Genomic DNA, 16,779 nt, shown 5'->3' with positions numbered 1-16,779 from the left:
CCCGCTCCAGTTCAGCTATGTCTTTCTTATACACTGGAGACCAGAACTGTACACAGTATTCTAAGTGTGGTCAAACTAGTGACTTGTATAGAGGTAAAATTATGTTCTCCTCATGAGCATCCATGTGGATCACCCCCACGTAAAGGGCAATGGGGTACTCGGTACCGGGTCCTTCAGTTCCCTCAGCGAGGATGTCACGGTGGCCCCGACCCGGACTGTGGCCCTATGAGGGGCGCCCAATAAAAGGCAGAGTTCGTAGCTAACGGTAGTGTTCATGACACCACCTGTGGTATTCGGTCAGTGTGACCGACGCTGCTTAGGGGCCTGCTGGGGTGATGGAATGGCAGCTAGATGGTATACCTTCCCACAGGTGAAGTATATCCCCAGGACTTCACAAAAGTGTAGATGGTGATGGTGGATGGTGCAAGGCGCGGTGAATAACGAGGACACAATGGGTGCAGTCTCTTTACCTTTACTGAAGGCTTCAGCATCCACAGTCCAGAGTGCTGGATGACAGGGTAGGCAGAGTCCGTCCGGTCTGATGGCAATTCCAGAGTCCCCTTATCCAGGTGGAAATCAGTAGCCTTTCCCTTGCACACAGTAACGTAGTAGGTCCCTACTTGCATTAGCTACCATAAGGTCCTCACTGTTGTTTCTCTCTCTGTGTCCCCCAGATGGATAGGACATACCCGTATGACGGTGGTGGCCTGAGGCTATTTTATAGGGACCCTGGTTTCGCCACTCCTCTGCGTTGCCACCTTGTCTGCTTAGGTGTTTAGGTCGGACAGCCAACTTGGAATCGACTGCCCTGCCGGTCTCTGAAGTAAAGCGTAGAGTCTATTACTTCCTCGGTGTTCCGGCCTCCGGATCTGCGCTTCAGATGGAGGCAGCCTGCTTCTATCTGATCTCCCACTGATGTTTCACTCCTGTTGCTATGACTTCTGTGCTCACTCACTACGGCACACTTCCTTTCTTGTCCTCTCTTAGGAGGCTGCCGCATGGGTTGCAGGCGCAGCTCCGTGTCCTTCTTTCCTACTGAGCCGCTGATGTTCTTTCCATTTTCCTCTGTCTGCCTGACAGGAATTCCCTGGGCCGAGCCCAGTCTGCTTCTCTCCCTCTCCTTCTCCTTCCGACTCTCCGACTCTGACTCCCTGACTTCCTAACCAACCCATCAGTTTTACCCTTTGTGAGGAGTGGCCTAGTACATAGAACCCTTAGCTCCCCCTGGTGGACCGGCGTGTGAAGTGTGTGTGTGGCTGTGATACCTGGCAGGGTGAACTCCTTTGGTGCCATCAGACATAACATCACTCCCCCTGGTGGAAGAACAACATTACTGCAGCGACCAGGACTCTGGGGCGCTGCATATGCCTCTTTTAATGCATCCCATTGTTTTATTTGCCTTTGTAGCAGCTGCCTGACACTGGCCACTAAATGTGAGTTTGTCATCCACCCATACTCCCAGGTCTTTTTCATTGATGGTTTTGGCCAGAGTATTAGAATTAAGCACATAGTTATACATCTTATTACTTCTACCCAAGTGCATGACCTTACATTTATCCCCATTAAAGCTCATTTGCCATTTATCAGCCCAAGCTTCTAGTTTACATAAATCATCCTGTAATATAAAATTGTCCTCCTGCACATTTAGATTCAGAATCTGTGTTTCCAAATGCACAACATGCTTACATCTCGCACAGCAGTATGCACCCTCGACCGGCTGATCAAGGATTGCATACATGTGGCAAGAAGATGTGCACTGGATGGCATTAACAATAGTGGAGCACATTCTCTAATGGGGATTGCACCACACAGAAGCGTTAGGGTATGTGTCCACGTTCAGGATTGCATCAGGATTTGGTCAGGATTTTCCATCAGTTTTTGTAAGCCAAAACCAGGAGTGGAACAATTAGCAGAAAAGTATAATAGAAACAAATGCACAATTTCTGTATTTATCACCCACTCCTGGTTTTGGCTTACAAAAACTGATGGAAAATCCTGACCAAATCCTGATGCAATCCTGAACGTGGACACATACCCTTAAATAAAAATTAAATGCAAAGTATCAATAAAACACAGACAGCAATTCAATAATTCCTCCCTTGGAAACTCCCTGAATCCAAAGTCACTGAATCACAAGTCACACTTACCGCCGTTCACACTTACGCTCAGGTCACACTCAGCTCGTTCACACTCGCTAAGCTGAAGATTTAAAGAGAATTTTTTTTTCTCTTTCCCCTCAGCAGCAATCCACCCTGTTGTTCAATGCACTTCCAAAAAGGCTCTGTTCATGGTGCGATTGGAGCACACATCAAGCATACATGTTTTGAATGTGTGCTACATGCTAAATTTATGCAACTGTATGCCTATACAAACACATACATCTGCCATTGGCTTTGATTGTAAAAAAAAAAAAATATGTAGGAATTGCCATAATATTTGGATAAATTGGTGCTTGATTTCTGGCACAATGCAAAAATCCTGGCCTCCATTCATGTTAATTGTACACAGATGCTTTGCAGACAATATCAGTAAAGGAGCCAGATGTGAGAAACCTATGGTTGCGCCTTGTAACCACAGCTCAGTCCTGGATCCATTCTATAATGGACACCACTGGTGCTAAAAGTACAATGGGATTTGTTGGGCTCCGATTTTGAGTCTGTGGTTTTGATTTTAAAAATAGTTTTAAAGGAATCTTCCACATCTCTGGCACGGATGTGAACAAAATCTTGAATTTTTATATAACTAGTTTAAGTTTGGACATATGAAATGTGAGAAAAGTGAACAGAAAAAGCACAAAGATAGGGGGTTTTATCATGAATCATTCAATTGCAATTTGTATTCAAATATACAATATATATAGTCAAACGAAATAAAATATAAAACAAATGCCTCAGATGTGAGATACGCTGATGACTAAAGACACCATTAAACACACTTTGCTAGTAATAATATTAAACAAATTGCAATAAAAGATATACAAAAATATCATGTGTGAAAGAGGAGGAGGCTGCCTATAGGTGGTCTTCTTAAAACAATTGAAGGATATGAAGATAATTAATTTGCCTGTGCTGAGATAGGATGAAAATGGCTGCCTAGGTCCAGCACCATGTATGGAATAACTAGGTACTCAATTTAACTGCAATGGGTTTCCCTTATTGTTAGCACTATACGACACTAAAAGGATGCTATTTGGAATTATATCACTGCGAATGGCATGATCTAAACCCAATAAATGCCAGCTGAAAAACACTCAAAACGATACTTACAAAGTGTGTGAGGTCAGTGCCGCGTCTCTCCACCCCGACGCGCATTTGGTCCATACTTCTTCAGATTAATGAGTCCATAAAAAGAGATGTACAGAACACTATATTGTCATCTGAGTGCAGTCCAATTTTTATGGTTTAATAGGTAGGAGAAGATTGGAATTTTTGGAAACAAGAAAAAAATTTCACTATATGGTATAAACTAAAACACAAACTAAAAAATGGCTGAAAACAAGGGATGTCTGAATGCAAACTTATTTACGGTTTGGACCACCTAAGTTACTCCAACGCCCCATAGTTTTGAAGCATCCTCAGTTTCCATATTTGAACATAAGCCACCAAATTATTAGGGATCTAGAGCAGGTAGATTGCCTACATTCCTATAAAGTTGAAATTGCTCAACTGAATGTTCTCTAATGTTGGTATTTTCCAATTTTCTTGACAATCTGAAATGACCCCCAAATTTTTGGTCTGCAGCACTGTGCCTAACACAGCACATGCAGGGGCCACCGGTCTTGTAGTCAGTTAGTGCTTATAACTATTTTAAAGAAAATTGTTAAAAATTGTTCAAATAAATTGTTAAAATATATGCTGAGACCCAATATGCAATGTATTTTTTTTTTTTACATGTGACTTATTGATTGTAATGACAAGCGGCATATGGTATAATAATGTGAATTATGGGCATGATTCTTACAAAACCTCTTCCCTTTTCTAGAGCTTTATCATTGCAGGATGTGAATGTTATGAATCATAATCTCATTGACAAGAGAAATAATGTTATGCTGGCTATATTAGCCTATATCAGCAGCCCCCAATGAAGTACCTAATACACCGAGCACAAAAGCAAATGATTTTCTGTTCACTGGATCTTTCTTCAATATGTATTTAGTAAATGAGGTGCCCTTTTTATATTATAGATTTTAATGAGATTTTAATGGCACATTCATGCATAGTTCACACAAAATTACATTTGATAAACACCTGAATTTTTCATTTCTCTTAATGAACGAATTGGTGTGTATAAGGTTACAGATTTTCTCTTCCTCTTACAACTTGCAGTATACGCAGTTGATTTGTTTCCTTGATTGTTAGGCTACTGTACATTTCTTGAACAGAATAATGTGCATGTGAGATAAAACTTGGCAATGCAAATTATATTTCTATGTTGATGAAACCATTCTTAGCTTCTGTGTTAGAGCATGCTATAATAATATAGTGAATGGGACCTAACTCCATAATGTTCTTATTTATTTGCTTTATATAATATAGCTTGTCATGAGTAAATGTTTAAATGGTATTCCAGTAAATAGAGGCCTTTATCATCTATACAAACGATTAGAAATAACTTCCAGATCGTGGGGTTCCAACCAGTAAGACCGCCAACAATCATCAGACTTTTATTACCATGAAGATAGAGCTGCAGTGCAAATACTCGACCGCTGTCTTGTTCATTCCCTATGAGACTCCTGGAGAAAGAGTACAGTACTTCAGCAGTCCTATAGAGAATGAATGGCGCATACACACTGCCACTCTATCCTTATGGTGATAAAAGTCCCCTATTCTAGCAATCAGTGGAGGTCCCTTCAGTTAGATCCCCACTAGTGATGAGAGACCGTGCTCCGGTAAGGTGTTATAAGAGCATTCTCTTGTCCTAATCTAGTATACTCGGCGTGCTTGAAAAAAATGCTTGAGTCACTGCATCTTCATGTCTCACTGCTGTTAAACAAGGATTGTCTGTTTGTTAGGCAATCTCTGCCTGTGTTGCAGCTGTTGAACAGTCGTGAGACATGCAGATGCGGCAATTCCAGCATTTTTTTTGGAGCATACCGGAAATACTTGATTAGGACACAAGCGTGCTCGGATAACACCTTACCCGAGCACATCACTAATCCCTACCTTCGGATAGGAGATAACGTCGGGTGGCAATGTCTACCTACCAGGTTACACCTTTAAGAGTTTTGTGTGGTGCAAACAATAAGGTTTGGCGTGTCCCGCTGCTCACATGTAGAAAGTGTCAGGCAGTTGGTAAAATACCCTTTACTGATAAAATATCTGCGTGTTATAGGATTGTACCTATCCCTTCCTCAGGACCATTTATCATATATAAAATATTACAAGCAATGAATTTAAACATAAGAATTGCACCTACATGGAGTCAAGGGTTACTCCTTTGACATGATTTTAATCATCATCAAAACAATACTGTACTGATCAGTTACAAAAAAAATTTAATTAAATACTTCAAATATCAAGGGTGCACTGATTTGAAGATATCCTTCATCACTTGATGCAGGAAAGCGTTTAATGTGCCGGCACATCATCATCATCATCATCATCATCATCGCTGTGGGTAAAAATGGGCTCTCTGGCTAATTTCCATAGAACGTTTTAAAGAGAATCGGTCATGTCCAGAGGCGTTATTTACCTGCTGATATGGGGTCAATATGCAGGTGGAGCGCCCGCTAGGGCCCTGGGGTACTTGGGCCGGGTCCTTTGGTCATTAAAGGGATGTCACGGTGGCAGTGACCCGGTCCGTGGCCCTGGGCGTCCAAGTAAAAGGAAAGGACTTTAAAGGGGTTATTTGAATAAAGAGTGTTCATGACGCCACCTGTGGTATTCGGTCAGGGATAACCGACGCTGCTTAAAGGGGTCCTCTTGGGGTGATGGCACTGCAGCAAGGATGGTATGGCTTCCCACAGGTGAAGCTGGGTCCCCAGGGCTCCCGGTGTAATAGGCAAAGATGGTGTGGTGCCAGAAAGAATCCAAGGACACAAGGTTTACCTGTTTACTGGTGGTGAAAAGCCGCAGTCCAGGGTATCGATAACAGGTGATGGTGAGGTCCAGGCAGCCTGGAAACTAGGGTTGAGCGAAACAGATCGTTCATTTTCAAAAGTCGCCGACTTTTGGCAAAGTCGGGTTTCATGAAACCCGACCCGATCCCTGTGTGGGGTCGGCCATGCGGTACGCGACTTTCGTGCCAAAGTCGCGTTTCGTATGACGCGCCTGGCGCCATTTTTTTCAGCCAATGAAGGAGCGTGGGCAGAGTGTTGACATAGGTCTTAGGGGTGTGGACGCCTATCGTCATCTTGTCGCTTGTGCGCTGTAGCGATTTGCAATGTGTGTGAGAGAGAGAGAGAGAGAAAAAAAAAATCCCATTGACTTTGCATTGGGTTTCGTGTTTCGGTCGATCCCCAACTTTTCGCCATAATCGGCCGATTTCACTCGACTCGACTTTTGAGATAGTCGGGTTTTGCAAAACCCGACTCGACCCTAAAAAACTAAAAGTCCCTACTGGAAACAATTAGGGATCCCCTTAGCCAGGTGGGATTAGGAGCCCTCCTTGCTGCGGTTAGGTGCGTCCCTTGCTGCCTATGGCTTCTTACAAGGTCCTCTGTATTTCTCTCTCTGTGTCCTAGGACAGTACCCGCATAGCAGGCAGCGCAAGCCTTTTTACAGGTGTCTGTATTTACTGTGACTCCGGGCTCTGGGTGCTGCTGTGCCTTCGGGTGTAGGTGTGGGCAAGTAACTTTCAATCTCCTGCCCTCCGGTTTCTGCTGTGGGGCATACAGTCCCACACAGCCTCGGACTCCCGGTGCCTGTTTCTTGCGCTTCAGCATGGAAGGAGCTCAGTCGCAGCTCCCTTCCAGCTCCTCAATTCTCCTGTGCTTCTTCCCTCTGGTATGTTCTACAGATACAACGCAGTCTGCTTCTCCTCTCTGGCCTGGAGCTGCAGCACCACGTGGCTGCACGGCCCCAGGTCTCCTCTCTTCCAACTCACTGTCTGACACAATCTAACTAACTCCTCCTCCAAGCCAGAATATATATATATATCTGTGGAAGCTCCCCTGAAACCAGATTCAGAACTCCCCCTTCTGGCCTGGTATCAGAATATGTTGCATGTATGTACCACCTGTTAAAGGGATCCTCCTCATTTCCAGGCATGGCATCACCCTCCCCGAATGGAAGGCAATACTACTGTGGTACCCGAACTCCTGGGGTGCCACACAGGTAAATAGCATTAAAATCATGTTAGACTGCCTTGCCAGAGCAGCCTGCTCTTCACACAAGCACTATTGAGACGAGTGTTTACAGCCGCGCTCACAGTATAATAAGCGGTGACTGTAACCACTTCATGCACTGTAACAATGACTGAAAGCAAGTGGCTACAGGGAGGATAGAAGTTAATTTTCTCCTTGTAGACGCTGCTCTAATAAGAGGCCTGAAATTATTTTAATGTTATCTAACTGTAGATTAACCCTATATCTGTAGTCAGATAAAGTTTCTGGACATGACAGGTCCCCTTTAGCATAGACAATGCAAAAATAAAACTGAGCTGCCAGAGCGAAGGAACATGCAGTGTGGTCATACTCTCACAAGTGGCCAATAACTTTAGCAAAATCTGTTAACAGCACAGTTTCATTATTTTTAACACATTTGAAGCAAACGCCCCAGGATAAACCTACACAGCAAAAACTGGTACATTGGGGAAAAATGATGACACTCAAGACAACCAAACACATGGTTCATTTAGTTTTCACAGAAATAAATTGAGATACTGATTGGTTTTCACAGTTTTACATAAAACTGCATATAAATCATAAGAATTTGACTAATGTTGCAGTTCTGTATTTCTTTTCTCACTTTTATTTTTATTCTTATTTTTTTAGCTATTTAAATGCAATTGAAAATGCATTGGCCTCGGGTGATGTTGTATTAATTGAAAATCTGGATGAAACCATTGATCCTGTACTTGACCCTCTTTTGGGAAGAAACACTATTAAACGTGGGCGGTAGGTTTCACTTCCACAAAAGATATATTATTTACTGATGATTTTTTTTATTTTTATATGCATGAAGGTTCTTGGTTTTTCTGGGCTTGATTTGGTGCTTCAAAACAGTTCACGTTACATACAATCACAGTCCCAACCCCCCATCCCTGCTGAAAATTATGTTTATTAGTAAAAATTTTAAACTTTCTGCTGTTTGCAATAAACCAAGTAAGAAAAATATAAATAGCTGAACACAATTGCTATAATAAGTAGTTTCTCCAAATTCAACACAAAATACCCATTTTACGGACTTCTGCAGCCTCACAATTATTAATATTAAAAGGTAATGGCCTCTACTGTAGTTCACTAATATTATTGGGTTATCAAGACTTGGTCCAAGAAGTAAAGGAAAGAGATCATTGCCTTGTACATACAAGGAAAAGGATGCAAAACAATGGTAAAGACACTAAAGCTGTGTATATGCTGCAAAATAAACATGAACGAGCATTTTTAAAACCGCTCATTTCATGATTATATTACAGTTCACACAGGTTGTGCATCGCCAAAGATCATCATTCTGTCGGTGCATCCTTCTTTCTAAACAGGACTGCACTGCCAAGAATCATGGCCGCCTATGTGATCTGAGTGATCTGTTACAGATCTCTCAGTGCACATCTGGTGCTTTGGTCTGCCCTTGTACACAGACATTTAAACAACCGTCAATTGGAAAAGGTTTACCGATCATTGGTCGTACCATGCCGCCAGACCTGCAGCAAGGTGGTGGCAGGCACTGACTTCATTCAGGCACTTTTCTCACCTTTAAAAATAAAGATACCTTATTTTTCATATTATAAGACGCACTTTTTCCCCCCAAAATTTTGGGGGAAATGGGGATGCATCTTATCATCTGAATGCAGCTTACCCGTGACAGGGGAGCTGTGGTGGAGCGGGGTCCCAGGAGGTAGGGTGGCTGCTTCAGTAGTAGGGCAATGCTGCGGTCCCCCGGGCTGTCAGCTGTATAGATCAGCTGTCATGTGCCCAGAAAGGTGCGGGCTCAGACCCAGAGCCCGTACCAAGCAGGGAAGTCCGACATCGGCGTACTATTATGCCCAATGTGGGAAAGGGGTTAATTTAATCCTTTGCTCTTTCTGACTTTTTAAGTCCTGTGGGCAGTCCTATCAGTGACTGACATATCTCTGTACAGGCAGTTATATAAAGACAGCTGTCAGTCACTGATAGGAGCGCCCATTGGACAGAACATCCTAGAAATAGCAGAGGATTACATTATTAAATCACAGGTTATATTAAATCTTTTCTAACCCAACTATATATTGATTTATTCCACATATCCTGCTCTACAATATGGTGCCTTCAGAGTGGACTGCATATTCCTGGTGACAGGTTCCCTTTAAATACTGTAAATAATGGCGCCTAGAAGGCTAACAGGACGTATGCTTATACACAGTGGTGTAACTAGAAGCTCATGGGCCCTCATGCAATATCTCCAACAGGGTCCTCCCTCTGCTATCACAGGTCACTAACAGGAATAGTATTTTCATATTGGCCAAAGAGATCTTTTGCCCCCCTAGGTTCCTTCTATAGTAACGCCCCTGCTTACACACATACACTGTGTCCTTGACAAGCATTGAGATTGATTTGTGGAGTAAAATTTTAGATGGGGTGTAGAAAAAGTAGCAAAAAAATGAAATGTTTAAAAATAAAATTGAATTTTAAGTAGTTTAATAAAAAAATGCTTTACAAATATATTCTGAATTGTATGGGAATACCCAAAAAAAGATGTCAAAAGCCTGGCTGGTATCTGAAGAGGCATTAAAGTATAAATGTTTATTGCCAAATTGTAGGCTTTCTAGGAATGTGAGTCCTGACAGAGCTTGCAACCTAGTAATCCATCAAGTTTAAAAACTTACATAGAAAGCAAGATGGTCAGAACATTTCCTAATATTGTTTCCTGTGAAAGAATAGTGCAATAGAATACTAGAAGAGATATGTCTCCCCTTGTACCTGCGCCATCTAGTGGTAAATTAGTACAATAAACATGTTCTGCGTGTAACTCCTGTGCACCAGTGGTTATAACCCCGCCAAGTTACAAAGCATTTCAGTTTTACTAAATATATTAGAAATAATTCAGAACTAAGCAATAGTAGATGCGTGTTGAACGAAAAATGTAGGGTCTCCCAATATTTACTTATTTCTCAAAAGTCTAAATGCGTTTCTTGCGCTTCAGATCTAAGAAGGAATCCTAGACAAAATTGTAGTGTTATACTGTACATTGGCATCTACAAAACGCTGAAATCTCAGAATGCAATTTCGTTGTCTTTTTGTTATCAAGAAAACTAAACTTTTTTTTTTACTTTACAACTGATAATCGTATGTTTCACAGTTATGACAAAAATTCTCTATATGAAGTAAATGCAAAATAACCTTTATCCAAAAGTAGTATAGAATACAAGGAGTAAAGTATATATAACAGGAGTAAAGTATATGGCATCGGTCAAACATAAAGCAAACTGAAATTACTATTTTCATTTTTATATCTGCATATAGAATGTCACAGGAAAATTACACGTTGAAAGGAAACTGGGGCAAATTTAACCAATTGTCAATATGTGACATATATGTAGTAGAGGCACCACGAAAGAACACGCAGGCTCAGAGGAAAGAAAAAGCACATGTATGAAGAATATGGCTCAAGTTCACAAATCCGTCAAAAGTAGGGATGATCGAATAGCTTTGGATAAGTGCTTATAGGAATAGCTATAGCGCTTCCCGAATAGCTGCCTCAGGAACCCGGATACCTGGAGCGCTCCTGATAATAAGCTGTTCGGCACCGCAGCTGCCTGTGTCGCGGCTGTGTGACAGTCACAAAACATGTATGGAGAGCCCAACAAACAGTATCTCCATGCATGTGTTGTGACTGTCACACAGCCGCGACACATGCAGCTGCGGTGTCGAACAGCTGATTATCGGGGGCGCTCCAGGTATCCGGGTTACCGAGGCAGCTATTTGGGAAGCGCTATAGTTATTCAGATAAACACTTATCCAAAGCTATTTGCTCATCCCTAGAAAGCCTTGGAGCATCTGGCATGCAATAAATTTGGAACTCAAGCCCCAAATGTCCCACATACATGTCCCATATACCTAACCGTGGTCCACATGTCACATATACAGTCATGGCCAAAAGTATTGACACCCCTGCAATTCTGTCAGATAATACTCATTTTCTTCCTGAAAATGATTGCAAACGCAAATTATTTGGTATTATTATCTTCATTTAATTTGTCTTAAATGAAAAAACACAAAAAGAATGGTCCTAAAGCCAAATTGGATATAATTCCACACCAAACATAAAAAAGGGGGAGGACAAAAGTATTGGCACTGTTCAAAAAATCATGTGATGCTTCTCTAATTTGTGTAATTAACAGCACCTGTAACTTACCTGTGGCACCTAACAGGTGTTGGCAATAACTAAATCACACTTGCAGCCAGTTGACATGGATTAAAGTTGACTCAACCTCTGTCCTGTGTCCTTGTGTGTACCACATTGAGCATGGAGAAAAGAAAGAAGACCAAAGAACTGTCTGAAGACTTGAGAAACCAAATTGTGAGGAAGCATGAGCAATCTCAAGGCTACAAGTCCATCTCCAAAGACCTGAATGTTCCTGTGTCTACCGTGCGCAGTGTCATTAAGAAGTTTAAAGCCCATGGCACTGTGGCTAACCTCCCTAGATGTGGACGGAAAAAAAAATTGACAAGAGATTTCAACGCAAGATTTTTGCGGATGTTGGATAAAGAACCTCGACTAACATCCAAACAAGTTCAAGCTGCCCTGTAGTCCGAGGGTACCACAGTGTCAACCCGTACTCTCCGTCGGCATCTGAATGAAAAGGGACTCTATGGTAGAAGACCCAGGAAGACGCCACTTCTTACCCCGAGACATAAAAAAGCCAGGCTGGATTTTGCCAAAACTTACCTGAAAAAGCCTAAAACATTTTGGAAGAATGTTCTCTGGTCAGATGAGACAAAAGTAGAGCTTTTTGGGCAAAGGCATCAACATAGAGTTTACAGGAGAAAAAAAAAAGCATTCAAAGAAAAGAACACGGTCCCTACAGGCAAACATGGCGGAGGCTCCCTGATGTTTTGGGGTTGCTTTGCTGCCTCTGGCACTGGACTGCTTGACCGTGTGCATGGCATTATGAAGTCTGAAGACTACCAACAAATTTTGCAGCATAATGTAGGGCCCAGTGTGAGAAAGCTGGGTCTCCCTCTGAGGTCATGGGTCTTCCAACAGGACAATGACCCAAAACACACTTCAAAAAGCACTAGAAAATGGTTTGAGAGAAAGCACTGGAGACTTCTAAGGTGGCCAGCAATGAGTCTAGACCTGAATCCCATAGAACACCTGTGGAGAGATCTAAAAATGGCAGTTTGGAGAAGGCACCCTTCAAATATCAGGGACCTGGAGCAGTTTGCCAAAGAAAAGTGGTCTAAAATTCCAGCAGAGCATTGTAAGAAACTCATTGATGGTTACCGGAAGCGGTTGGTCGCAGTTATTTTGGCTAAAGGTTGTGCAACCAAGTATTAGGCTGAGGGTGCCAATACTTTTGTCTGGCCCATTTTTGGAGTTTTGTGTGAAATGATCAATGTTTTGCTTTGTGTTTTTTCATTTAAGACAAATTAAATGAAGATAATAATACCAAATAATTTGTGTTTGCAATCATTTTCAGGAAGAAAATGAGTATTATCTGACAGAATTGCAGGGGTGTCAATACCTTTGGCCATGACTGTACCTATCACTAGTAATTTCTCCATCTCCTCCATTGCCAGCATCCGCGTAAATCGGACTGCACTCATGTGATCAGATTCTCGGATGCTCTCACAATATGCTGTGATTGTTTTCTCATGCTGAATCGCATGAGAAAACAAAAGTATAACACTCACCCATGTTATACGGCAGTGGAGCGAAGCCTTAGACGCAGTTTTGTCCCCCTTTTACAAACTAAACTTTTATAAGCAGCTGTATCCGATTTCCCTTATCTAACTTCTATAATATACAGGAACATCTTATTAACCCCTTAACGACCACCGAGACGCCTTTTAAAAGTGGCAGTTAAGCGTACTTATTCCTCAGTGCCGCTTTTTAACAGAGCTGAGAAATAAGGTTATAGAGCACCCAGCATCAGATAATCTCCGGGGTCTCGACTGCCGGTGGTTTTTACCGTCCTCGCCTTTGATTCCAGCTAATTTTACGTTCAAAAAGTCAAACGGTGTTCCCACCCTTCTGAGCCCTGCCATGCGCCAAAACAGTGGCTTTCCCCCACATACGGGGTATTGGTGTACTCAGGAAAAATTGCACAGCAAATTTTGAGGTCCATTTTCTCCTGATCCCCTTGTGGAAATAAAAAAGTTTGGTTCCAAAGTAAATTTTTTGTGAAAAAAGTAAAACGTTCATTTTTTCCTTCCACGTTGCTTTAGTTCTCGTCAAGCACCTGAAGGGTTAATAAACTTTTTGAATGTGGTTTTGAGTACATTGAGGGGTGCAGATTTTGCAATGGTGTCACGTTGGGGTATTTTCTGTCAAAATGAACCCCCCCCCCAAAATCACTTGAACTGTGAGGTGGTCCCTAAAAAAAAAAATGGTTTTGTAAATTTTGTAGGAAAAATGAGAAACTCTTATAACTTCCTAACAAAAAACAAATTTTTTCCAAAATTGTGCTTATGTAAAGTAGAGATGTGGGAAATGTTATTTATTAACTATTTTGAGTGACACCACTCTCTGATTTAAGGGCACAAAAACTAAACGTTTGAAAATTTCAAAATTTGCAACATTTTTGCCAAATTTCCATTTTTTTCATAAATAAACGCAAGTCATATTGAAGAACTTTAACCACCAGATAACCAGATACCACGCTTTGATGCAGAGCTCCGGCGGTGAGCCCGCATCAAAGCCGGGACATGTCAGCTGTTTTGTACAGCTGACATGTGACCGCAATAGCGGCGGGTGAAATCGCGATTCACCCGCCGCTATTAACTAGTTAAATGCCGCTGTCAAATGCTGACAGCGGCATTTAACCGGCGCTTCTGACCGGGCGGCCGGAAATGATCACATCGCTGACCCCCATCACATGATCGGGCATCAGCGATGCACCAGAATGGTAACCATAGAGGTCCTTGAGACCTCTATGGTTACTGATGCCGGCCTGCTGTGAGCGCCACCCTGATCTGATGATCGATGTTATGTAGCAGAGCCGATCAAGTTGTGGCTGCTTCTAGCTTCCCATGGAGGCTATTGAAGCATGGCAAAAGTAAAAAAAAAAAAAAAAAAGTGAAAAAAAGTGAAAAAAAAAATAAAAGTTTAAATCACCCCCCTTTCGCCCCATTCAATATAAATCAATAAAAAAAATCAAACCTACACATATTTGGTATCGCCGCGTTCAGAATCGCCCGATCTATCAATAAAATTAGGAATAACCTGATTGCTAAACGGCAAAGCGAGAAAAAAATTAGAAACGCCAGACATACTTTTTTTGGTCGCTGCGACATTGCATTAAAATGCAATAACGGGCAATCAAAAGCATGTATCTGCACCAAAATGCTATCATTAAAAACGCCAGCTCAGCACGCAAAAAATAAGCCCTCACCCGACCCCAGATCATGAAAAATAGAGACGCTACGGGTATCGGAAAATGGCGCAATTTTTTATTTATTTTTTTTAGCAAAGTTTGGAATTTTTTTTCACCACTTAGATAAAAGAGAACCTAGACATGTTTGGAGTCTATGAACTCGTAATGACCTGGAGAATCATAATGGCTGGTCAGTTTTCGTAAATAATAAGCTCTCACATGGCCATATTGACGGAAAAAAAAAAGTTATGGCTCTGGGAAGAAGGGGAGCGAAAAACGAACACGGAAAAATGGAAAATCCCATGGTCATGAAGGGGTTAAATTTAATATAATTTAAATAGTTTTAAAAATTATGTATACGTGTATTTTTTTTAAGTTAATATAAATTTATGATTTACTTCTAAAATTAAGAAAAAGGGATTTTACCTCTATGGTTTTCCCTCAGCTATTTATTAAATTCCATGTACATTTAAAGAAATACTAGCTGACAGCAGTGCTTATATATTTTTTTTACATGATTGTGTATTTTGTCATTTTTTTACAATATGAAATATTTCTTTCTGCATGCATATCCTAGTAATATCCAATATACAGTATCACAGTTTTGGATATTTTTAATGGCTTGCCAAGATATAAATTCCGCCTTTGAAATAATGGCTAAATAGATGGTTGTGATATATTTGGTGCAGTCCAACAGTTGAAGTTCATTAATAATTGGAATGTTGTGGAGTATGAAGTAATGAATACTAATTACTCCTTTCATGTCTGACAGCACCCTGCGGACCAATCCATCAGCTCAGACTTTAATTTGGTTCCAGTAATGGTTCTATCAATAGTACATTAATTCTGTGTTGAAAAGATATACAGTTGAACCTGACCCACACTGTAGACTCTGGTGTCATAAAATGGCCACATACTGACAACAACTAGGCAATTACAAATAATTAAATCTACTGCGCTTCAGACACCACTAATTTAAAATAAAATATGTCTTATGATATCAATTGACAGTGGAACGCGTAGCAGGAAATATATATTGAATTGTATCCATTCCAAAGCAAATTTCCGTGCTTTCATTTGTGAGGGATCTCTAGAAAATGGTAATGTAACTCTGTCTACCTGAAATGATCTAACTTCTGGTGATCATAGTAACTTTATTAAATAGTTCTGAAGTTTGGAGTGTTCATAGGGAAAGTTTTATACGATGATGTGTGTGTTTTTAATCTAAGAAATTAATCGTGAAAACATTGGAGTGTCAATGATTGGTAGTTTCAGTGGTAATTGCTTTGGTAATAATCCCTCAGTGTGTTAAAATGTTTGTTGCCAAAGATACTTATGGTTGAGCAGAAAAAGTAAAATAGGCTTCGATGTGTCTCTGGTTTGTAGGACATGCCCATTCGAAGAAGTTACAGTGTCAGGCACAAGTTACAGTGCCGGACACAGCCCACTGTCGGAAGTGTCGCTTTGTGGTAATGACTAAAGGTTCCATTTACACGGACCGACCTGCGGCACTAAATAACCGCGAAATGGTAAACCTTTACTGATCGGCAGTTATTCAATAGCCTGTTTACACAGGCAGACTGTAGTAAAAAATATGCACTAAGCAATCCGAGTGCATAGCCTGCCATTGTTTATGGCAGCAATGGTCCTGTTTACACAGAGTAGTGCACTGGCAAGAACGATGATTTTTGTGCTATGCAAAAGATCATCTCACCCAGTGAATAAATGTTTTGCTCATTCATAGGTGTTTATCTTGCCTTGAGTGTTCTTAAGAATTCTCATTGAGGATTATCCTTCACTGTAAATGCAGCTTAAATGATCCTCTGCCATTAAATGGTTCCTCTTAACTTCTGAAGCATGAGCGCAGTGCCCCTCAGACTGCCCGCTTCCTGATTGCTGGTGGCTGCGGTATGAGCTCTTGCTTGAGTGACAAGTTTAGCTAGCTTCATCATCATGCTACTGACCTGAACTGTGTGCACGCTGTTGCTACTGTATGAGGAAGGATTGCCTGTGCAGAATCAGTAGGGCGCAAGAGAGTTGGCCGTAATTAGGAGCCAACTTCTCAATCAATATTCCATCCAGCCTCAATGCAGTGCTGCAAGC

At 41.4% G+C, this 16,779-nt stretch overlaps 1 protein-coding gene across 1 annotated transcript in view; it reads left to right on the top strand.

Moving 5' to 3' along the window:
- DNAH11 (dynein axonemal heavy chain 11) overlaps window positions 1–16,779 on the top strand; it is a 380,134-nt gene that overhangs the window by 321,400 nt on the left and 41,955 nt on the right. The window contains exon 66 of the mRNA XM_069729806.1: window positions 7,934–8,056. Coding sequence (XP_069585907.1) covers window positions 7,934–8,056 — 123 coding nt within the window. The remainder of the gene's footprint in view (window positions 1–7,933; window positions 8,057–16,779) is intronic.

Source organism: Ranitomeya imitator, chromosome 6 (assembly GCF_032444005.1).
Source record: "Ranitomeya imitator isolate aRanImi1 chromosome 6, aRanImi1.pri, whole genome shotgun sequence".
In the NCBI taxonomy this organism is placed as follows: Eukaryota; Metazoa; Chordata; class Amphibia; order Anura; family Dendrobatidae; genus Ranitomeya; species Ranitomeya imitator.
The sequence above is the reverse complement of the archived record's forward strand: the minus strand, read 5'-3'. Positions and strand labels throughout refer to the sequence as shown.